Source organism: Syngnathus floridae, chromosome 18, assembly GCF_059516105.1.
Source record: "Syngnathus floridae isolate MCC-2025c chromosome 18, RoL_Sflo_1.0, whole genome shotgun sequence".
NCBI lineage: Eukaryota > Metazoa > Chordata > Actinopteri > Syngnathiformes > Syngnathidae > Syngnathus > Syngnathus floridae.
This window is the reverse complement of record NC_142430.1, coordinates 4541289-4564022: the sequence shown is the minus strand read 5'-3', so window position 1 is coordinate 4564022 and position 22734 is coordinate 4541289. Positions and strand designations below refer to the sequence as shown.

Here is a 22734-nt window from a genome sequence, read left to right as displayed (position 1 = left end):
CCATTTCACTTGAAAATATCATCACTTCCCTCCGCGAAGTGTGCTTATGTACACTTTCGATATTCAGTAATTTCTAACAAATCCTACGATAATAGGATGAAAAAAAGTCATAAATATTGCTAACCAATAATATTTTAGTATTTACTCATTGGACTTAGTTCGTTGTTAAACTTTGGAATACTGTGTAGAGTCTTTTGCTAATTTCGTAATATTATCAAGGCTAAAGCTAATTGTGCTACAGTGGCTAAAGACATTTCTGACAATTTCTACTTGGTTTTGACAACATAGCATTCACAATGAAATTCTCCGAGGACCAAAATATTGAGGAAGGTGTTTCATTTCAGGATGAGGAGGTAAAATGCATTTTTACTTTTCGAACCTTAACAAGCGGTTCTGAAAATGGATGGATGTGTGAAGCTAAGCAGAACCGTTGTCTCCCTATGTATGAATTCAAATGTTAAAATTTAAATTTAATTAATTTCTCATAAAAAACTTTGTCTTCCCTCAAGCAGGATTCCGTTTTCCAAGACATTGACCTTCTACAACAACATGGGATAGTAAGTAAATATAATAGTAACAACAATTCTAATTTCTTCACCAAACCAAAGTTTAGATATGAAACAATGCCCTCAAATCTGTTTCCATTTGTCACCACAGAATATGGCAGATATCCAAAAACTCAAAACCGTGGGCATCTGCACCGTCAAGGGAATTCAAATGATGACACGCAAGGCTTTGTGCAACATTAAGGGATTGTCTGAAGCAAAAGTGGAAAAAATTAAGGAAGCTGCTGGGAAAATGCTTGTAAAAATCACTAAGCTAATGTTTTGCAAACTGTTGGCATGATTTAGATCGACCAGTTATCAATTTTGAGATCATTCTTGTCCTTGTAGAATCATGGTTTCCAGACTGCCTTTGAGTACAGTGTCAAGAGGAAGATAGTTTTCCACATCACAACCGGGAGTCAGGAGTTTGAGTTAAGACATGACTTTGTATTATATTAAGTCATTATTTTAATAAGAAAATATGTTTATAAATGGGTCACAAACTTGCTTTTTTATCTACTAGTAAGTTGTTGGGTGGAGGAATGGAGAGTATGGCTATCACAGAAGCCTTTGGAGGTGAGGTATTATTTTTTAGGCTCATGTTTATAATTTTGTCCATTTTTTTAATATCTACTTTATTAAAATCTTGCAGAGTTTCGTACAGGAAAAACACAGCTTTCCCACACACTTTGCGGTGCGTAAAACAACAACAAAACGCAAATGCTATATCAATAAGTAATACTGTGTTGTTTTTGTCCTAGTCACCGCTCAGCTGCCGGGAGAAAATGGCTACTCGGGTGGGAAAGTCATCTTTATTGACACAGAGCACACTTTGTATCCTCGCTTGAAATGAACAAAAATGTTCTTCTTTCTTTTTTTTGTTTCTATTGCCCTTAATGTCTTTTGCAGTCGCCCAGATAGACTGAGAGACATTGCCGATAGGTTTAATTTGGACCACAATGAAGTCCTTGACAACGTTCTATATGCTCGGGCTTATACCAGTAAGAATATGCATCACAAATGCTTTACATGAGGCTTAGGTGTTTCATCTCATCCCATTCACTTTCGGTTGTTCCTTCAGGTGAGCATCAGATGAAGCTGTTGGACTTTGTGGCAGCTAAATTTCATGAGGAAGCAGGAATCTTCAAGCTTTTGGTAATGAAAACTTTGATCAATAGTTGATTGTTTTTATATCCTAATAACACGTGTCTTCATTAGATTATTGACTCCATCATGGCCCTGTTCAGAGTTGACTTCTCGGGTCGAGGTGAGTTGGCAGAGAGGCAGCAGAAACTGGCCCTTATGCTCTCCAGGCTGCAGAAAATCTCTGAAGGTCTGAACCAACACAGTGTAGCTTCCAGAAAACTACACAATATAAAATAATGCATATTATGAAGATAATTTCTATTTTCCTCCTTAGAGTACAATGTTGCTGTGTTTGTGACCAACCAAATGACTGCTGATCCTGGCGCAGGGATGACGTAAGGGAAGACACATTCTCATTTCGTGAAACTTTGACGAAGCAGATTTGCCTATATTCCCCTCAATTTAGATTCCAGGCTGATCCGAAGAAGCCGATCGGCGGCCACATCCTGGCCCACGCTTCCACCACAAGGTTGAGCTTGAGGAAGGGACGTGCTGAGATGAGAATTGTCAAAATATTTGACAGGTATGCATTGTTTTATAATCAGTTCTTATTCCATATGAATCATTTTCAATTATCTTGAATTGTTGTTGCAGCCCAAATATGCCTGAGAAAGAGGCATCTTTCGCCATCACAGCTGGAGGTATCACTGATGCGAAAGAGTAAAAGAGACAAATAATACATTATTAGCACACTTAGCTGTTTCCTTTTAGTCACATTATAGTTTTTTACTACTCTATTTATTCAATTTTCATGAATTCCAAGGAGTTTAATGTTTTTGCTTTGCAAAATGATATATTTATTAGCACACTTAGCTATTCAACGCTAGTGATATATTTATTAGCACAGTTAGCTGTTCAACTCTAGTCATTTAAACGTATTTTTTAGGAATATTTAAAAATTCTGACTTGTTCTAATGTATTTATTCCATTTATACTGTTAGTAGTTTGGCACTTTGTTAATGGTTTGACAAAATAAATTAGAGATGATGTTCAATGTGATCTCATATGACTTGACCTACGCCGAGTCCCGTCGTAAGCCGAGGTTCACAGCCAGCAGGGGATCGGTGGTCACCTCTAGCGGTGGTCCACACGAATTACAAGGACTAAACGCTACTCCGGTCAGCTGCGCGCTTCATATGCTTGTCAAAGCAGCATAGCAATGGGAAGTTCACCAACAGCGCTGTCAAGTGTTTAAATTTACTCGCAACGAACCGACTTTTTAGCAGAACAACAAACATTTATCAGGTCTACCGGCTCAGGTTAGCTTCTCAGCTCTAGTAAAAGGAGCGATGGACCCGAGAGACACGGCACCGGATTCGTGGGAGCTGGAAGAAGACGCCGAGGCCCCTGCCGCCTCGGCGGCTCTCCCGTGCGCCTTCGCCGCACTCAACGTCAACGCCAAGCCGTTTGTTCCTAACCTCAACGCCCCGGTATTCGTGCCGAGCTTCCTTCAAAGCACGCCCGCGGGAATTCCTCCATCCGACGGTAAGGTTACGCGAAAGCATTTTGGAACTTAGCCTAACTTGCTAACTATCTTGCTAATGTAGCTAAAGTTAGCCTTTCAGTCGCACGCTTGCAACACGTCGACTTCGTGTCGTCACCCTTCATGACAGTTAACGTGGCCAATAATGTGATGACGACAAATGATTATTGAAAATGGTTTTATTTTTCTCTCCTTTAAGACACGCCTGATCAAGTCGGCAGCATGGAGGTGGCACAGACAGTCGGTATGCATCCACAATGAATGAACTCTAAACATGGAATGTGCTTGTCGTCAGGTTACAAAAACGCATGACGTTTACACGGGCGGTGTGTAGTCAAGCGCCAGGGTGCGCTGCTTCCTCCCAGCAATGTTGGAAACATCAAACTATTCCGGAATGCCAAGGGGCTCTGTTCAAGTTTCACATAGTGATCCTTATTTGGATTGCTCGATTTGGTGAACCACAAGCACTGCCTTGTGTGAATGTTATGATGCAACGATAGTGTTCTACATCTGAAATAGACTTCCCATTGCACATCCGAGGATTTAGTTTTATTTCAAATCAAAACGAAAAGTTCTAACAAATGTGAGTTTGGTTTGTTCGCAGCTCCGGTGGAGAACGGCGGCTCAGAAGCAGACATGGCAGCCGATGAAGAGACATGGGAGCAGAACGATGAGCCGGGAGGAGGCGGGGGAGGCGGCGGACAGGAGCGTCCGGGGGCGACGGGCGACTGTCAGCCCGATGGTGACAGCCAGGAGGATGAGGAGATGATCATGGAGGAGGAAGAGGAAGAGATGCCTGTGCCGAAAGTGGCACCTTCCACGCCGGACGCCCCCAAGAAAGAACATGTGAATGTTGTCTTTATCGGTCATGTGGGTGCGTAACGTTAGCTTGCTGTTAGTCGGATTCAAATTGACAGTTTAATATTATAACCATAACTTTTTTTTATTTGGCTGTTAGATGCTGGAAAATCAACTATTGGTGGACAGATCATGTGAGTAATCATTGTGAAGTTGTCGACTTGCACATTGTGCAGAAAATCTGCAGTTGATGCACATGGGATGCATTCTGTCTGAGGGACATGAAACTACCGACATCATTTTTATTGCATTTTGTGCTTGTTCTTCTCAGGTATTTAACTGGAATGGTGGAAAAACGAACTTTGGAAAAATATGAAAGGGAAGCGAAAGAAAAAAACAGAGAGACATGGTGAGGGTGCATTTTTTCCTAATGCATAATCATGTTTAGTTGCTAATTTGATTGATTAAAAAAAAAGCTAAAAAAATATCAAATAAATTACCATCATGAATATGTGTCTTCATTGACTATTCATGGTGGCTGCAGGTACTTGTCGTGGGCTCTGGACACAAATCAGGAGGAGCGAGACAAAGGCAAGACGGTGGAGGTGGGCAGGGCATATTTTGAGACAGAGAAAAAACATTTCACCATCCTGGATGCTCCTGGACACAAAAGCTTCGTCCCCAACATGATCGGAGGGGCGTCGCAAGCCGATCTGGCTGTCCTGGTGAGATACACTGAAATGTTAATTGAAGTTATATTTGCATGATGCAAATGTGGACTTTGCTTTCTCCCTGGACTGTGTTAGGTGATCTCAGCAAGAAAGGGCGAGTTTGAGACAGGCTTTGAAAAAGGTGGACAGACCCGGGAGCACGCCATGCTGGCTAAAACGGCAGGTGTCAAGCATCTCATCGTCCTGGTCAACAAGATGGACGACCCCACTGTCAACTGGAGCCTAGACAGGTAAACACAGCGTGGCTGTGATTGATGCAGAAGGTTGGCTAGCGGTTAGCCTGCCTGGCTCTTGAGATGATTCCTATCTGCTGGCAGGTATGAAGAGTGTAAGGAAAAGCTGGTGCCATTTTTAAAGAAGGTTGGCTTCAACCCCAAAAAGGACATCTACTTTATGCCTTGCTCCGGACTCACAGGTGCCAACCTCAAGGAACCCGTCCCCGAATGTCCCTGGTACACGTAAGTGGAACTGTTTGCATGATAGCTACAGACATTTGATTCACTGAAATTTGTTTTAAAGACCACTTTGATATTTGCTCTCCATCAGGGGTTTGCCATTTATCCCCCATTTGGATAATTTGCCAAACTTCACCAGATCCATCAACGGCCCAGTCAGACTTCCCATTGTAGATAAGTACAAGGTGAGCAGATGAAGAATTTACTTTTTTTTTCTTCATATTTTAATATAAAATAATATTGATAATGACTTACTGTAGGAAATTAACAATCAGCACAAAGGAACAACAAGAAACTAAGAGTATGGTGTGTGTTTTAGGACATGGGTACTGTGATTCTTGGGAAACTGGAGTCTGGAACCATCTGCAAAGCCCAGCAGTTGGTCATGATGCCAAACAGAGTGAGATGTATTCACGTTCTTGTCAAGTTGTCAGGAATATTATCTCCATTATGTCTAATTCTAACCCTATTTTCAGCACATAGTGGAAGTACTGAGCCTCCTCAGCGATGAGGTGGAGACTGACGACGCATGTCCCGGGGAGAACCTGAAGATGAGGCTCAAGGGCATCGAGGAAGAAGAGATCCTGCCCGGTTTCATCTTGTGCAGCCCCGATAACCTTTGCCACACCGGCCGCACCTTTGACGCTCAGGTGACTCATTTGATTACAATGACGAGGAGTCCTCGGTTTGCAACGGTCGCAACGTGCAACCTTTTGAGGTTACGAACAAACTAGTAACTAAAATTCTTGAATCTATCCCGAAGGAGTTGGTCCGGCAAACCTTTTAAAATTGTCAAGTCATTTGTATTGCAAGTTTTGAGTCCTCTTTCATTTCAGATTGTCATCATTGAGCACAAATCGATCATTTGTCCTGGTTACAATGCAGTCCTTCACCTCCATACTTGCATTGAAGAGGTGCAAATCTCAGTAAGTTGCCGCACAGGCTGCCTCAATGAAGCATGTGTTTTATAGTCTGGCAATTTGGTTTTATCCAGCACCATAAGATTTGTTCTATTGAACTAACAGCAGAATATTGGTACTTTTTTAATATTTTGGTTTTACTTCCATCCCTCTCACAGGCCTTAATTTGTATGGTGGACAAGAAGACTGGGGAGAAAAGTAAAACACGGCCACGCTTTGTTAAGCAGGACCAGGTTTGTATCGCCAGGTTCCGGGCGGCGGGAATCATCTGCATGGAGACTTTCAAGGACTTTCCTCAAATGGGGCGATTCACGCTCCGTGATGAAGGTAAGGACACTCCACTCGATGAGTTTGCCTTTTTTTTTTACTTTATTTTAAGTATTATTTATGAGACCTTTTTTTCCCCCCCTCCAACCAGGCAAAACCATCGCCATCGGAAAAGTGCTGAAGCTGGTGCCGGAAAAAGACTAAATGCAACAGTGGCCCAAGTTGTGTGATTGTTCTGCTTGCCACCAGAGGAGGAATGCTGCCAGGGCCAACCACAACAGTGACTTCTCTTCACAGTAAACTATGCTAAAGAGAAGAATGTCCAACAAAGGAGCAAAGAGGGGGAATTAATTGCGTCAAAAGAAAATAACAAGACTGGATCAGTTTTTATGATGAACATTTGAAAGTGAGAGACAGTGTCCAGTGCTCTCATATTGAGAGCTCTGCTATGCCACTAATGTAGCTACAGTACATAGCTGAAAGCGCTGTCGGCTGGCTTTTACTATCGGGATGGATGCAGTGTTAATGATTCTGAGGAGGACAAAAAAAACTACAAAATGATTTTGTTTCCTACAAAGAAAAACAACACCGATCAATTCTAATTTGAGGTATGAATTTCCATTTTTAAGAACGAGTGTGTAAGTCCTTTGGATATTTTATTTGCTAGGTGTTGCCATGCCAACAGTTTTAGTCTCTCACACTACTCTCATAAACCAAGGACGAACAAACGCTCACATAAACAAACATGCAACTGTTGCATAACAAAGCCACATGAAAAAAATAAAATAATAATGACGCTTGAGTTGAAATGTGTTTTTTTCAATGTATTTTAAACTCCAAACTTTATCTTGTTAATAGTTACTGTACCTTTCACCAATGATCATTTTCTATTGTAATTTAATTATTTTTGTACTTTTGTTTTTGAGTGATTTTGCCAGTTACACAGGGTTTATTTCTCAAACATTTCAATCTTCTTGGGCTGTACAGTCCAATAATACCAACATGTGAACCAAACTTTTGAAGATAAAACATTCAAATTAATTGAAAAGGAGAAAGTAAAGGACATATTTGCTAAAATTATAGTTAGCATAGTTAGTTTTATAATAATTCGCGTTTCGTTTTTGTCGTCGGAATTTTGTCGTAAACCGAGGAACACCTGTCAATATTTGTCGTACGAATAAAGTTTTCAATAGAATTTTGAAAGCTTTCTGACGTCAACTACTACGCAGTACGCATGCGCGTGTGTGGGCACACGTGAAGGCAACATGGGCGACAAAGTAGTTGAACTGGACCGATCGCAGGTAAAACTTTTAAACTAATCGGTTTTTACCATTAGTAGGTTGTTAAGGTAGATGCTGCGTTGACAAGTATGTATACAGATTTGTGATAATATTGGCCTTTCGTGTATTTCTTAGCTGCAAAGCTAACCCACGGATGAAATCTTGTCCAATGCAGGCCTCGAATATGAGTGGCTATGTTGTTAGTTAACCCAGTGATTATTATCCATAGGTGAAAAAGGCCGTGCAAGCTCTACAGGCGTTCCTCAAAACCAAGCCATCCAAAAAAAAGCTATTTACGGATGACTTTAATAAAATCAGCGTACTCTTCACCTTATGGAAGATCCCCGGGGAGGCGCAGACCATTCGGATGTAAGTGGACCCATCAGCGTGTTTTGTACACACAATGTGCAAAGATGCAAAAATGCTCTCTATCTGCACTGCATCATTATTTGGTGTACCTACTGTAATGTTCAGCGAGTGTAATTAACTTAACAGAATACTAGCATTGCAAAATAAATCTTAATTTTGTTATTTGAAGATTTAACAGTGCTCTTTTTTCCTCTCATCAGTCCATTGCCTCATAGCACACGGACAGACTCAGAGAATATCTGCCTCTTCACCAGAGATGAGCCTAAAATGACCACAGATCAAACCGTCAGGTTTTATAAGAAATTGTTGGAAGAAAGGGGAGTTAAAAATGTCTCAGAGGTAATCATTCACTTCTTAAAGTCCTTATGGATAAGTCTGGATTGACATTCAATGAGTATTCTTTATCAGATAATCCCCTACAAAATCCTGAAGACGGAGTACAAACCTTTCGAGGCTAAACTACGCCTGCTGGGGAATTTCAACATGTTTTTCGCTGACAGCCGCATTCGCCGCCGTCTGCCGTCCCATCTCGGGAAGCACTTCTATGAGAAGAAAAGGTCAGCTTAAAAACATTTGGAGGAATTATTTTCCCAATCTTCAAAAGTTTTAAGATGACAATCTTTCCTTGTATCCAGGGAGCCACTTGCGGTGAACCTGCTGAGCAAACATCTGGCCAGAGACATCCAGAAAATGTTCATGGGCACCACTGTGAAGGTCAACAACAACGGACCCTGCAGGTTGGTTTAAAATGCTCACCCAATTTAACGTCTATTAAGCATGCATTTCATCAACATAAAGGAAAAATTGCACTACATTGTCTGTAATGTGTTTTTCAGCATGGCGCGTGTTGGCCACTCCGCCATGACCCCCGATGAGTTGACGGAAAACATCGAGGCGGCTGTCCAAACGATGGCGGAAAAAATACGCATGGTAAGTATAGCAACAATGACCACCTTATAGTTTCACAAATCTTTATATTATGTTGAGAGATTTCCACCACAGCACTCATTTTGTCTAAATGCCTGTTGAAGAAGGGACCAGTGCTGAAGATAATTCACTTAAAGAGTGAAAAATCCGTGGCCCTGCCCATCTACAATTCAAATCCAAGCCAGCTTCTGAAGCTAGACACTACCGAGGCAGAGGTGAGGATAGATTGAAGGTCAAATACATCTAAACGTTGTGTAATAACTGCCTTGTTTCATCAGTCTGCTGCTGAAGAAAAGCTTCAGGACACAAAACAAACCCCTGTAAAGGAGGCAAAGAAAAGGAAGGTTGAGGAAGATGATGAAGAAATTCCCCAGCTGGTCCCCATCGAGGCAGAGAACAAAAAACCCAAACGGAAGGTCAGTGTTGCGCACAACCACAAAATTTCAATTGTCCAATAAGATTTCTCACGTTGATTTATTTTGTCTTGTTACAGCAAAAGAAAATCAGACCTGCTGATAAAAAATATGCAAGCAAACAGCTCAAAATGAAAACTGGCAGGGCTATGAAGCCAAAAAGAAAATCTAAAATGAAATGATTTTTTTTTTTTTTTAGACTGCGCAATATATTTTAACATTGTCAATATGTTGAACGTTTCACATCTCAGAATAAAACACTTTTGATCTTACTAAATGTGTGCTAAAAATCAATCGTTGCCCTTGACTGCTTGTTTTTGCCCATCTTGCACAAATGTCAACATTGCTCATAATGCTTTTTGACACCTTTTTACGTTGTCCCCCAAGTGCCTCAACCTCTTTCAAGCCAATGATGTCATTTGAGCTGTGTACACGTACCAGCTGTTGTGTGTGGCGGGCGACTCCTCTATTGTCAGTGGACTTCGTCTCAAGCTTGAGCAGTTCCTGCTTGTCATGGCTTTGCATATTTTAACACCTTGCAGGAATTAATATTGAAAAAAAAACGAAACATGATGATGATGGAGTGAGGTGACCAATCATCTGTCATGGAGTGGGTGTGTCTTCATTCATCCATGGTGAGCTGTTTTGTGTGGGTGTGGTGCAGGGCCATCTGGAATTACAATGTGTCAACAGCTTTCTGGGCCACACATGACAGATGATCTCGCTCTCTTATCGGGAGGCAGCTGGATGATTCTGATAGTGACCGATTATGATTCAATTTGAAGCTTTTTTTATTTGTGTAGTGGACTCAATGGAAGGATATGATGAGATGGTGTTTTTTGATGACTCCGGTAGCTTGTGTCCGAATTTGGATTCACCAGCTTCCACGGATTGGGCCTACCTTCATAAGTCTATCATCTCCATTGTGATGGGGTCTCTGATGTCAGCCGCGGGAGTGGTTCTGTTCCTGTTGCAGTTCTGTAAAGTGGTCCAGGCGGGACCTGTTGCTTCTGGCTGTGTGTCCGTGGGACTGATGTTTGTAGTGGTGGGCTTGGTTTGGATGCCGATATTGAAAGAAAAGCAGAGGCGTCGATGTTACTACCAAGTGGCTTGACTATAATGGCATGTATTGATTAAAAAAAAAAAAAAACCTCATCAGTTAGATTCAACCAATAGAAATGATTCATAATGTCTTCTCCAAGATCTTAAGCGGCACGGTGGATGAGTGCTTTGCACATCTGCCTCACAAAATTAACACAAGGATTGAACTCAATGCATTTCACGAAATGTATACACACCTTTGTTTTGACTTTCCTCTTTTGAGTATTGGCCCCACGCTTGCTCGGAAGTCAGACGAGTGAACCATGACGCTACGATGATGATTCAACATTTTTTTTTTTTTTTTCAAGTCAGCTGGCCGGTGCAACTTGTTGATAACTACATGTGCACACTGAACTTCGACCGTTGTTACTGCAGAATTTGTGAGAGCTACAACGCGACTTGCAGCACACGTTGCTGCTCGGGGCATCCGCATCTGGATTGATTCTGATCTTCTCAAGGATCATGTCGACGACCTCCGTGCAGATGGAAGCAGCGGTGGAGAGAAGGTACACAGGAGTGGGCCGTTGTAAGTGCTCCTTCTGGTTCGCCGTGGCTCACGACATCCTCGGCGTGCTCATCATGATGGTGGGGGTCTTCGGGGGCCTGGCCATCCACGACCTTTTCATCTACGCCGGTGGCATCGTCATCTTCCTCAGCCTCATCTGGTGGGTCTTCTGGTACTCGGGCAACATCGACGTGCCGCCTGAGGAACTGGAGGACGACGTGGGGCTCATCAAACCGAGGAATAAAGGACTCAGCCGAGTGGTGAGGCGCGTGTCCAACCAGCTTTCCAGCGGGATTCGGAACTCTCTGAGAAAGAATGGCGGTTCGACCAGAGAAGCCCCGGCGGGAAAGCGAGCGCCAATCACAGAAGGGTCATCACTTTTCACGATCTATGACAGCAACATGGCCTCGTCATCAAAACAACTTGTGAGAGAGACACTGTCAATATGAAGTAATCCTTGACATTGGCATCCAAACCTTCATTGAGCCATTTCAAGCTATCTCTGTTATGTATAGAAAGAAGAAACAAAGCTTACAAATTTTGGATTTGCACCCTTGTCAACCTGAACAAGGTTTCTTTTTATTTATCACTCTTATTTTGTCTTGATCTTGAATTTTCATTTGTATTTACTTTGATTCCTGATTGTACCAATTTGTAAACAAAGTCAGGAAAACGTCTCGCCTGTTCGATATTTCAACCCAGCAGTGCAATTTATTGAAAGTCATTGGAAGAGTATTTTGTTGTTTTGCCATGTCTGTGAAATAGAAAGATGAACAAAGATGCATTTGTAGATAATTTTCCTCATGGCACCATAGCAGACTGGTCACGAATAACTGATTTACATTTAAAAACGGGTAATGATTATACAACACAGTCCAGATAAGTTCACATGGTCTTATCTGGCTGATAAGATACGCATCTTGGACCCTTTAACAAAGTGCTCCAGAAGATAACAAGGCAAAGATCAGGCAAAGATATTATGAACTACTTTAAATGTAAAAAAAAAAATAAAGAATGTTTTTTATCATGTTCAAGTATAATATATTTATGTAACTTTTATGGTGGTCTTAAAATCTTCTGGGCACATAGACACAAACAGCCGTACACACATCAACATCTAAAAGCAGTTTAGAATCTAATAAATCAAAATTTTCAGGAAATATTTTTGATTTAATCCAAACGCCTGTTAAAATTGTTACGTCACGAGGACGGCAAAAACTACATTTCCCATGATCACTTAAGCGAGACCACATGACAGCTGCGTTTTATCACGTGACCCACACACGACTTGGCTCTCATTAACAGACCCGCTTCCGGTTTTCGCTACTGTTACAGTTATTATCATGTAATAAAATTTTACTTGGTGACTTTGACATTTCACTGGGGCTTTCGACAAGCGAACTTTGGCACACTCAACGCTTGCATGTCAATTCCGCGGAGGTCACTTAACCCCGGCGACTCACCACCGGTAAGGCCTCTCCACTTACCGACAGAGCATCGCTTTTCTATCCGCCGTGGGGCGGGTCAAGCTAGGCTACGGAGACAGCATGGGCCCGGTCCCTCCCTAACTAAACCGGTGGGTGATAAACAGCACAAAAAGGAATGAATAATACCGACGGGGAAGCGTCAAGCTTGGATGTTACTACGCCTGAAGTCTTGTCGTCATAATGAACGGTAAGTTTAGCTCGTGTTTTTAAAAACAGTGTTTAACGTGTTTGGTCATTTTACACGGGTGTTTCAGCACTACTAATTAGTATAAATGCTTCCAGTTTCTACTACAAAACACCGTTTAATTTGTCAAATTTTGAAATATGTCTGCATTCCAACGCTACAGAATTTGAAGATGAACTTACTGAAATGAAAATATATTCTCATTAAATGATGTCTGAGCTATTTTTTGCTTCATTAATCCTAAACAATGTATGATGGCCCCAAAGATGACACTGCAGTTTTCTTTTTTAAAAGTACAACACAGTTTAAAATATAGACTTTTTTATTCATGTATTTATGAAACATTGTTTTGGTGCATCACATGATACATATTTTCTCCCCAATGATGGAAAAAAAAAAAAAAAGTATGTGCTTAATACCAGCCTACCCAAGACTGTATTTCCAATGAGGCTGTACCTATCAATTGATTATTCCATTGGTTGATTGTCAAGTCTAATGAAATTTTGATAAAATTAATACATTTTTCACTGACATGTATCAGCATTTTTGCAATTACTTTTTGTCCACCAAATATTGTAACTAGTATTAATTAATGTCTTAGTGTTTTTACGTCATGAATGTATTGTTTTATGTATTGTATGACAAATTTTTACTCCATGTACGCTGCTTTGTATACAGTGGTGGGTGTTTTAAAGTGCTGTATAAATGAGGTTGACTTCTCAATTAATTGATTTCACTTTGACCTATAAAAAATTAAAAAATCAAATGCCACAAAGTGCAATTTTGCCTTTGTTCACCTTTTGTAGGCACTGTGCAAAGTGACGCCAAGCGACAGAACCTCTTGGAAAGGTTACTTGATGCTGTCAAACAGGTTAGTACAGATCGCATTTCCAAAATGTGTTGTATTTTATTTGTGTTTAGCGCTGTTGTTTTTAGAGAAATGACCTAACTAATCAAAATCTGTAAAAAAAGTTTTAGACATGGTTATAGGCACTAGCAAAAGATTGACATGGTTGTTTTATTTCACACTTGGTTAAGTGGGCAGAGACATAATCACAAGCCATTTAAAAAAGTCATTTTGCATTTGTATATCCCCTGTTGGCTAATATTATGTGGCATCATTTATCATTCATCTCTTTTCGTTCCAGTGCCAAATCCGCTTTGGAGGCAGAAAAGAGATTGCAACGGACTCGGACAGCAGGTGTCTATTTGCCATCCCCCCCAAATGACTATTTACAGCTTTACGTAAAATTGCGTCTGAAGGCACCAGTGTATTTATTAGTGCTAAACCATCCTCTCCTTGCCTCTGCAGGGTCATCTGTCTTTGCGCCCAGTTTGAGGCGGTGCTGCAGCACGGCTTGAGAAAGAGCCGAGGTCTCGCTCTCACCGCCGCCGCCCTCAAGCAGGCTGCAGGCTTCAGCAGCAAGGTTGAAGCAGGTAGAGTTGGGCAAGTGTAACAACACTAAAAAGATGAGCAGACAAATGAAAACTATATCGAATTTGAGGTATTTGCTTTCGTGTTAATATCATTTGAATTCAGTATGTTTTTTTTTTTTTTTTTTTTTTTTTTTTTTTTTTTTTTTTAAGAAAGCGGCTATCCGGGCACCTTGGCAGAAGTTTCATGTGGGTTATATTTATGTACAGTACTTTTGTTTCCACTGCTCAGCCTTGTGGCTTTCTCATGAGGAAGTGTTATTCTATGAATAACAGCCTCCGGAATCCTCTTTTGCTTGTCGTCAACCAAGCTCGCCATTTAAGGCACCATTAGGGCCACATAAAACTGCAGAATATTTACGAATGCACTTACTGTTAATTCCACTGTAATAGCTGCCAGCTCATTGGTGATGATTAGCATTTCTAATGTTCGCCTGTGTTTGAACTTGAGGCTTTGCAGCTGTCTAATGTAGCCAAACCCATCACAAATGTAAATTCCACGGTGTTCTGGAGTTGTATGCTAATGATATGCAAATGAGTTGCATTGTGCCATGAGGAATCACTTGTCTGAATGTTTAAACATGTCATAAGGCGCATCTTAAGTGAAGTGTATGTTAATGGCAGACTTAATCAATTCGTTGATTAATTTTGCTCTTTGTGGGGTCCTAATGTCTTCTCCCCTCCATTCTAGAGTTCACCTTCTGGTTTTACGTGAAGGAGCATCTCAACCGGCACGAGCTACAACGCTTTTACACCCTCCGTCACATCTCGACCGAGCTGGGCCGGGGTCGGGCCTGGATGCGCTGTGCTCTTAATGAGCATTCATTGGAACGCTACCTGCACACACTACTCGCTGACCGACCGCGCCTCGGGTTGGTGCACCGTTGCTTTATGGGAGCATTTTTTTTGGGATGAAAACTCCATAAACTTGTTTCTCCGAGTGTGCAGCAATAAATAGGAGATTTATGTGCGTCCATTTTAATGCACTCTTTTGATTTGAGGCATTTGCCACCTTTTTTTCTAGCACTTACTATGAAGACTGGGCCTTCATACTTGATGAAGAGAGAGCCAGTATGTTGCCTACGATGGCTGCAGGTGAGTTTGGGAATGTCATATTTCATATTCCACGTTTTCTGCCTTCAGGGCACTTGAGTACACTTTCTGGCAAGTGGAATTCAGGAAGTCAATGAAACGAGAGCAGACATGAGTAGGGACTTTTACTCTTGTAAACCACAACAATTGGTACTACTGCAAAAATAATGGGTGGCTAGACTTGTTCATTTTGCAGCACAAGTAACTGCTATTAAATGACAGTGTGCTAATAAAATCTTTGTATTTTTATTTTTAAGGATTAGTAAAGTTGTTTTTTTTTTTTGATCCATCACATTACTGCAGCATTGTGGTATTAAAGTTCTATGACTAAAAACGGAACTAGTTCAAACCGTTTGTACTGTTTTATGGGTACTGAAGATGAATGCTCATTTTGTGCTTCCCCTTTGAACTATTGATAAATAGATCGCATGCAAGTGAGGACAAACTTTAAAATATTCATATGTTGGACTGATCTTATGCTGGCTTTTGTTTTAGCTTACTCCCAATGTTTTCACAAGTGCCGAGCAAGCGCTTTTGAGCAAGTTGAAAAGTCGCAGTCCTTTTAACAAGAACATTCGGTAATGACTTGCTTTTTCCTCCCCTCCCTTCTGCAGGTTTGAACTCCATCCTCTTCGCCATCAACATAGACAACAACGACCTGAACGGTGGGCCGACAAAAGGCGGCGGCTCCACCATGACGCACCTCCTCAAAGAGTCCACGCAGGGCATCGGCAGCCTGTGGAAGGAGTCCACGCAGGGGGTCAGCAGCCTCCTCCGAGAGATCAGCACTGCCACCTCTGTGGTGCCAGGCTTCAGCCCCAGAGTGGACGGAACCTCGGACCCTCTACCTGTCCTGCCGCGCAGCACCTCTGCTGGTAAGTTTGCAAATTTGTTTACATTATCCAATAGAAAAACAGAAGATATATTGCTTGACTAAATCCTAGTCATTACGGATTTAGCCCACATGTGGTTAGCGGCATGTGACTTGTCTTCTGACAGGAAATATTCATTTGCACTTGTCTCCATCCTAATGTTGCAGCGGGTAGCGGTGTCCGCAATAAAGCGTCCAACCGTCCAGACCTTCGTGTTTGACCTCTTTTAGCTGTCTGCCCGATTCCATTCCACTGGGCCTGGCTGACACCGTTTCCCCTTAATGTGTTCTACTTAACAGCATGAGCGACATTTAAAATTTAAACTGTGGTTGAAAATGGCGGTTCATAATTTTTGCGAATACGCAGGAGAGATTTTAGGCTTGGAACGGCAAGTGTTTTTGTATAGTTTTTTTAAATTAAGTTCCAGAAGTTTGGGAATGACCCAAATGTTTGTAAAAATGTCTTCAATGAGGCCCATTTGTCTTTTTCCACCTAGATTCTGGGCTAAGGAAGGAGCGGCGGAGGAAAAAGAAAATCACCAACATCATTTCCTTTGACGACGATCTGGAGGCAGGGGATGAGGAGGAGGGCGACACCGATTTCCCCAAGATTGGCGGAATTAGCAAAGTTCAGGCCGATCCCGTTCAAAGCAGCGTGGAGGAAGGCATCGATCTCCTGGAGCCGTCGATCCAAGAGTCACCTTCTCACAACGGGCTGGATGACATCGCTACGCTGACTTGGGTGGGCTCGCCCCATCACTCTCGTACGCCACCCTTGCCTACGCCTCCTTTGCCAGACCGAAAGAGCATAGATAATGAGGAGGAAGATGACGAGGAGGAGGATGAGGAGGAAAAATACAAGGGCAGAGCTCAAATCCAGGAGGATCAGCGAAGCAATGACCAGTGAGTTGTATTACTTGAGATGAATAGGACGCCAAGAAAGCTCACCCCCAGCTTGACTGAGTTCCAAATGTTTCTTTAGGATGGTGGTTGGAAGTCTGTCCAGCGTGTCCACGTGGAGCCCAGTGCAGGTATTGATGGACCGCAGCAGCTCGGACATCCTCATCCCCCTCAGTCCTACAATCCCACAGCCAGGTATCGTACCTAAGTGCTTATTTATGGCTAGTTTTGAAATTGAACATTTGTGCCACAACTCCACAGGCCGCACAAAATGACATCTTGTTTTGATTTCAGTCAACTCCGTGGAGGACTCGGCGGCCTTTCCCGCTCAGTGCGCGGCATCGGGTCCAGTGGAAGACTGCGATAGCCGCGAATCGCAGCCGCCACTGAAGTAAGCATCTGCTCTGCTGTATGTACGACGTGTTAATGCGAAGATGGAGTCTCGACACTTATTATAATCCACTTTAGTCATCTGCATTCGCAATATTGACGCATTGATGTATTTCAGTATGGAGTCCAGTCCACTGGCGCTGTCTGTTCCGCTCAGTGGTACACTGCCAACATCTGCTCTGCCAGAGTCCATGACAGTTGGTGAGTATTTCTATCATTCTGTCGATCAGCGCTCGCTCATCCCGTCTGCCATGTGAGCAAGCCTTCCGATCGTGTTTGTTCCAAGGCTCTCAAGCCAAAGATTTTTGTTACAAAAAATATCAAGTGTATTGGATTTGTTATTTTGCCCATTTATTAGTTAACAGTATTGTTTTGCTACACTGAGATTTGGCATCGATCCAATAGCAAGAAAATTGGACAGTATTGAAGACACTGATACATTTTTTTAATGAAGTGGAGGCATCGTTGTTGAAATGGTAAGTCTAAATAGATTTTCACGACCTTTAAGTTTCTTTTCGGTCATTTTAATGAATATTCCAGATTTCGATGCCAACTTTTTAGTTTAATAGAAAAACATTATTCAGAAACAATACAACAGTTCCAATAGTTTCCCATACGTTGTCTGGATTATTTTCTTGAACTAACATTGTGCAACATTATCAAAAACAAACAAAACTGGAACAAATTTAAACATCTCCATTTTTTCCCCCTTACATTAGTTATCATGCTACAACAAATGTTATGAAACATTAAAAAGAAACATGTGGTCAGAAAATGCAATCTCTCTAAAATTTACTCTTTACTGCAATTCATTTATGTTAAAAAGTACATTACAAAAAAAAAAAGGGAAAAAAATTCTTATTTCCAAGATGTTTTGTCCACCTGGTGGCACTGCTGGTCCAGTGAATAGGCCATCGACAGAGCCTAATGGCTTTCAACACATCCTTGAGAGGAATGTCAATGAATGGAGTGAAATGAAAGTTTGGGAGGAAAAAAAGTATTAACTTCACACTTGTTTGGTGGAATTTTACTCTTAGTAAATGCTGAACAGACCAAGTCAAAGTCTTTAATTGAAGTAGAACTATTCTGAGTTCATTTACTTTTGTGATGTGTTTAAAAATGGTGCGGCACCAACCACCACTGGGGTAGACTGCCAAGTAAACTGCAATTGCACTCCAATTTAATTCATTACACTGTCACAGGACTAAAAATAAAAAACTATCGATTGCTCCCATTTCGATGTGACCACTTGTTGCTCGTAAAAAAAGGAACAAGACTGTGTACACAATATCTCATTTGAATCACTTTTTTTTGTTTCGCATCAAATTTGATTGCATTAGTGTGCTGTTTGACACACACCTTGTTTTAAAGAACTGCGTTTACCTATATGGACAAGCGGAAGCATTCATTTCCTCTCCCTCGCCGTCTTAGAAACTGGCAATGTCGTGTGTTAAGTCCCCTCTGTGAAGACCGAGGGTTGTCTGGCTCGACACAAGTCCCTAATGGCTCGTCTGTGGCACCCACTGTGAATACGTGGTCGTACTAAAGGTTACTTTTATTTCTGGCTCACTGATGTCGAGCTGTATAGACGCTCCCCACGTCCATTTTTTTTCCTTTTCTTCTTCTCTTCACCACCACACACCTCCTCCTCATCGTCAGCCTCCCCGAGCCAAACCCGGCACTTAGGCCCAGGGCTGCAAGGAGACCTACTTGTATCTGGGGCGACGCGGACACCCTACATTAGTTATGAGACCAAACTATATAATTTGTAGCATACAAAGAAAAAAGAAAAAAGTACTGGGTAGTTAATTTCTTGTCTCATGGTTATTTCTGGACATCTTGCTGGTTAACGGGTCGGCTGCATTAAGCGAGTGCATAGGCGAGCCAGAGTCCAAAATTTTGTTAACATATTGTGTGTGTGGTGTCTTTCCAGCGGAGCTGCGGCAGGCCATTGTAGCCATGATGAACAGGAAGGATGAGCTGGAGGAACAAAATGGGTACGTTGGGGATATACAGCCTCCTTATCTGCCACTTGCAAAGCCAAACGGGGATGTAGACGCTCACGTACACATGCATAGTGAGAGCTGTTGGATAACCTTTCCATTTAATACGCCGCTCTTTTCACAGACTTGAGGCATTTTCGTGCTGACTTTGCCACAGACTGATTAGATTTACACTAGCTGCCAACAGTTTATAAATAGTTTTGGTGTTTTCACTGCAGATTTGATGAATGATGCAGATTTTTCTTTCATTATTGTGTACTTGGTTGAAAAGGTTCAGTTGGACCATATGAGTCGGTGCGAATTGTACATGGACGGTCCACTTGGTGCATTTGGCAGGTCTCTTCGTAGTCTGCTGGATGGGGAAATGGAGCATTCAGCGGGTCTGAGGCAGGAGATTGAGCTGCTGAAGAAAAGGCTGGCTGAGCTGGAAGAGAGACACGCGGCTAAGGTCCAGGCTCTGGCCAGGTAACATACATGAGCGTTCTTAAATAAGACAACAAATCACCCAATGGGGGTGACAATAACGCCGGAAAAAAAAAAGTAAATAGTTCTATTATAACCAAAAAACATATTTGATGCTTCTTAGTCCCAAAATAGCACTTTAGTCTAAAATGAATGCAAATTTTATTTAATGCTCATTCCAATAAAATCCTTGTTAAAATGTGAAATACCACAGCACGAACCTTTAAGCAAGTTTTCTGACTATCATATTAAAATTCTTACCTCATCGTAAAGAATTTGCCTCGTCGAAGTCAAATAAGCTTTAATGTCATTACTTCCACGAATCTCTACCCACTTGAACCACCTTAAGGCCTTTCCTACGCATTTCAAACACTGGGCCTGTGATTTAAAACGAGTGAATCACACGCTCAGTGTTACATCAGCCAAAGGAGCCAAAGATCATACCTACCTAGCTATGGACCTTTTCCTCTTCCACTCTTTTAATATTACCGCCTCATTACATCGCAATATTTTTTTTTAAAACAGACCTCAAGCCTCGATTTGAGGTTTTGCTGTAGTCGCGCCGGAACCATTATTGATCATACTGCTCGGCCGTAACCACCAAAGGGCGCAAATAATTCAGACCCAACTGCTTTGTTCTCTAAAAAATGAACAGAGTAACAAAAAATAGGGATGAGTTAAACGGCCAGGAAGCAAATAAGCACCTCCGCAACAACATGACATTTGTCCACAGCGGGATGAAAAACCATGAGCCTCCAGCTCCAAAGACCGAGTCATTACAGATGCTTGTGACGTGTAGTTTTTCCAATAAACAAGCACTGTGCGCTGTAATCGCCCACTGGAACTTTACGGAATTGATTAATCGGTCTTGTTGTGCCACATTGGGGCTCATACTTCAGCTGCATCATTGATGTTCACATAATCACAATTACTCTCCATGCAAAAAAGTTCTAAAGTCACGCACACATTTTTTAGAAGCGAGCACAAAAGGCTGTTTTGTTCGATTAATTGCATCCAGGCTGCAAGTCTTCAGGCTTCCCATTAGTCGGCCTAGCGCTATCTAAAGAGAAAGTCTCGGCATGTCTGTTTTCACACGGTGGACTCCTATAAGTCAATGCCAATTGATTGGTGTCAGAGTGACTCCAGTTAAGCGACTCGGGGGCGCCAATGTTTCCTTTTTCATTGTGATGCTTGGAGCTCTGTGTTGTTCCCTGATACGCTTGTAGATTTCAATCCACGTCTGCTCCGTACGTCTGCTCCCCGCTGTTGTCTTTGATTTTAAAAGCTGGGTTTTTTTTGGTCTTATATTGTGAGGTCATTGATTCGGTGCCACATGGGGGAGCTCAGATGTCGAACTTGCCTGCTACTCAGATTTTGTATGAAAGACATTTGAGATGTGAAAGTAGATACTAGATTTCATTCTCCTGATTCCCCCCCCCCCGGAGTGTGTATAGAATCATCATCAGCAGTTTGTGGGGAAAAAAAAAAAATTGGGGGGTTTATTGAAAAAATGCTTTGCAGACCCCTGAGATATACTTGGCGCTCCCCTCAAGGAATAAATCCTTTCTAGGTTTGAGCCCGCTGCAAAACCTAGCTCAGCAATCTTGAGAGGGCAGTGCATCAGCTTTTTAATATGCGATGATTTTCGCATCGGCACGGAACATCTTAATGGAGCGGAAATAGCAGGCGAGGTAGAGATGGCCTCAGGCTCGTCTCGCTCTCGCTGCAGGTGACTCTGACATGCAATGTGCATCTCAAAACTGGCACAGACTCACAAATCCGATTCTGTCGTCAGCGGCTAAATCTCAAGTGCCGCCTTTCCTCCTCGGCTAAAATCTGTCTCGATCAATAGCGGCTATAAATACCAGCAAAGGAGCAGCTAGCCATTGAATGGAAGCTGGAAGCTGTCAGTTTCACTCAGGGAATGAGGCTATACTGGTAGCGCTTGCTATCAAAAATCTTTATTTTAGTCATTCCATTAAAAATTGCAAGACTAAATAATTACATTTCATTTTGCTTCTGTGAACAGCAAGTAAAATGGAGGACAAAGTTGGAGTTATACAAGCACTACTAATTGGAGCTATTTTACAGCACTGTAGTAAAACACACCTTAAGAGCCCACCAAACCAATCTTAAAATGTGTCTGTTGGGCTCTAGTCAATGAAAAATAACGAGTCGCCAGATGATGCCATTTTCCTCCAGGACTGTAGGTAGTCTTGATTACAAAGTGGGCAGCCTAGAAATCAGCTTTTGGCTAACGGTGGGTGGGAATAACAAATCAAGCTTGGCTGTCAATCAATCGCAATATAAACTACTAGCAGCCATTCCTTCTCTCTTGTAAACATCTAAACATCTAAAATGAATGTCACCTTACCATGGTGGAGGTTTTTATGTCCTAGTGAACCTTTAGTAGGATCCAAACCAGGCAAAGCAACCAAACGACCTAAGGTTCAATTCTATATAACGTTGATTTGAAAGAATATTATTTAAAAGCTTTACGACTCTTCCACTGTATTACGGATGACAGAAGGTAAGTGAGTTACCATAAATAGAATTCAGCAGATTTACTGTAGCCTCTCCTGCTGTTCACTTTGTAAGTTACTCACAGCCAAGAGATTAGATATATAGGTGAGGTATTACTCAGTCACGCACCCAAATAGAACAGAAAAATGTAAGATCCTTGCTCACACATATCAACCCACACTCTTGAGGCTCAACAAACCCCGTCTTTGTTTATATGACTACAACACATCTGCTCAGTCAGTATAGAACTCTTTCAATGTAGGCAAAATGAATTATCTCCTGGACATCTCACTTGTCAATGTTGTGAAACAAAGTGAGTGAGCTTGATGACATTTTACACACAATAACCAGCTTTGATGACTTAGAAGGAAGATGTGTTTACTTTTTGTCGTAGTCAGCAAGGATAACATTGTGAAAACATTGAGCTGGTGTTAAAACAACATCAAGA

The 22734-nt window shown here is 41.8% G+C and overlaps 5 protein-coding genes and 1 long non-coding RNA gene across 6 annotated transcripts in view; 5 read left to right on the top strand and 1 right to left on the bottom strand.

Annotated features, from left to right (window-relative positions):
• Positions 1-24: 24 nt before the first annotated feature.
• Positions 25-2685, top strand: dmc1 (DNA meiotic recombinase 1). Its single transcript, XM_088359173.1, has 13 exons — positions 25-353; positions 513-557; positions 658-804; positions 894-976; positions 1069-1121; positions 1198-1239; positions 1307-1379; positions 1455-1546; positions 1627-1700; positions 1764-1878; positions 1966-2026; positions 2098-2214; positions 2286-2685. The coding sequence occupies exons 1-13, from the start codon at positions 297-299 to the stop codon at positions 2353-2355; spliced, it is 1029 nt and encodes a 342-aa protein (XP_088215299.1). The 5' UTR covers positions 25-296; the 3' UTR covers positions 2356-2685.
• LOC148382352 (uncharacterized) lies at positions 1183-3284 on the bottom strand. The gene is made up of 3 exons (XR_015853894.1): positions 3110-3284; positions 1995-2183; positions 1183-1910 (listed from the first exon to the last, which is right to left on the bottom strand). It is a non-coding gene; the product is annotated as an uncharacterized LOC148382352 (long non-coding RNA).
• gspt1 (G1 to S phase transition 1) lies at positions 2801-7147 on the top strand. Its single transcript, XM_088359172.1, has 14 exons — positions 2801-3176; positions 3374-3418; positions 3779-4048; positions 4133-4166; positions 4304-4381; positions 4517-4697; positions 4779-4933; positions 5021-5161; positions 5250-5343; positions 5478-5558; positions 5635-5808; positions 5995-6084; positions 6237-6405; positions 6497-7147. The coding sequence occupies exons 1-14, from the start codon at positions 2981-2983 to the stop codon at positions 6547-6549; spliced, it is 1761 nt and encodes a 586-aa protein (XP_088215298.1). The 5' UTR covers positions 2801-2980; the 3' UTR covers positions 6550-7147.
• A 380-nt stretch (positions 7148-7527) lies between these two features.
• rsl1d1 (ribosomal L1 domain containing 1) lies at positions 7528-9611 on the top strand. Its single transcript, XM_088359174.1, has 9 exons — positions 7528-7646; positions 7855-7994; positions 8195-8333; positions 8403-8551; positions 8630-8731; positions 8831-8924; positions 9026-9136; positions 9200-9337; positions 9415-9611. Exons 1-9 carry the CDS (start codon positions 7611-7613, stop codon positions 9514-9516), a joined length of 1011 nt encoding a protein of 336 aa, XP_088215300.1. The 5' UTR covers positions 7528-7610; the 3' UTR covers positions 9517-9611.
• A 439-nt stretch (positions 9612-10050) lies between these two features.
• LOC148382349 (transmembrane protein 238) lies at positions 10051-11720 on the top strand. The gene has a single exon (XM_088359175.1). It carries the CDS (start codon positions 10898-10900, stop codon positions 11387-11389), a length of 492 nt encoding a protein of 163 aa, XP_088215301.1. The 5' UTR covers positions 10051-10897; the 3' UTR covers positions 11390-11720.
• Positions 11721-12207: 487 nt separating this feature from the next.
• Positions 12208-22734, top strand: part of snx29 (sorting nexin 29) — a 45253-nt gene continuing 34726 nt past the window's right edge. The window contains exons 1-13 of the mRNA XM_088359171.1: positions 12208-12614; positions 13418-13482; positions 13760-13812; positions 13924-14048; positions 14737-14917; positions 15070-15140; positions 15752-16012; positions 16506-16911; positions 16991-17103; positions 17203-17299; positions 17417-17499; positions 19232-19295; positions 19638-19766. Coding sequence (XP_088215297.1) covers positions 12608-12614; positions 13418-13482; positions 13760-13812; positions 13924-14048; positions 14737-14917; positions 15070-15140; positions 15752-16012; positions 16506-16911; positions 16991-17103; positions 17203-17299; positions 17417-17499; positions 19232-19295; positions 19638-19766 — 1655 coding nt within the window. The 5' untranslated portion in view covers positions 12208-12607. The remainder of the gene's footprint in view (positions 12615-13417; positions 13483-13759; positions 13813-13923; positions 14049-14736; positions 14918-15069; positions 15141-15751; positions 16013-16505; positions 16912-16990; positions 17104-17202; positions 17300-17416; positions 17500-19231; positions 19296-19637; positions 19767-22734) is intronic.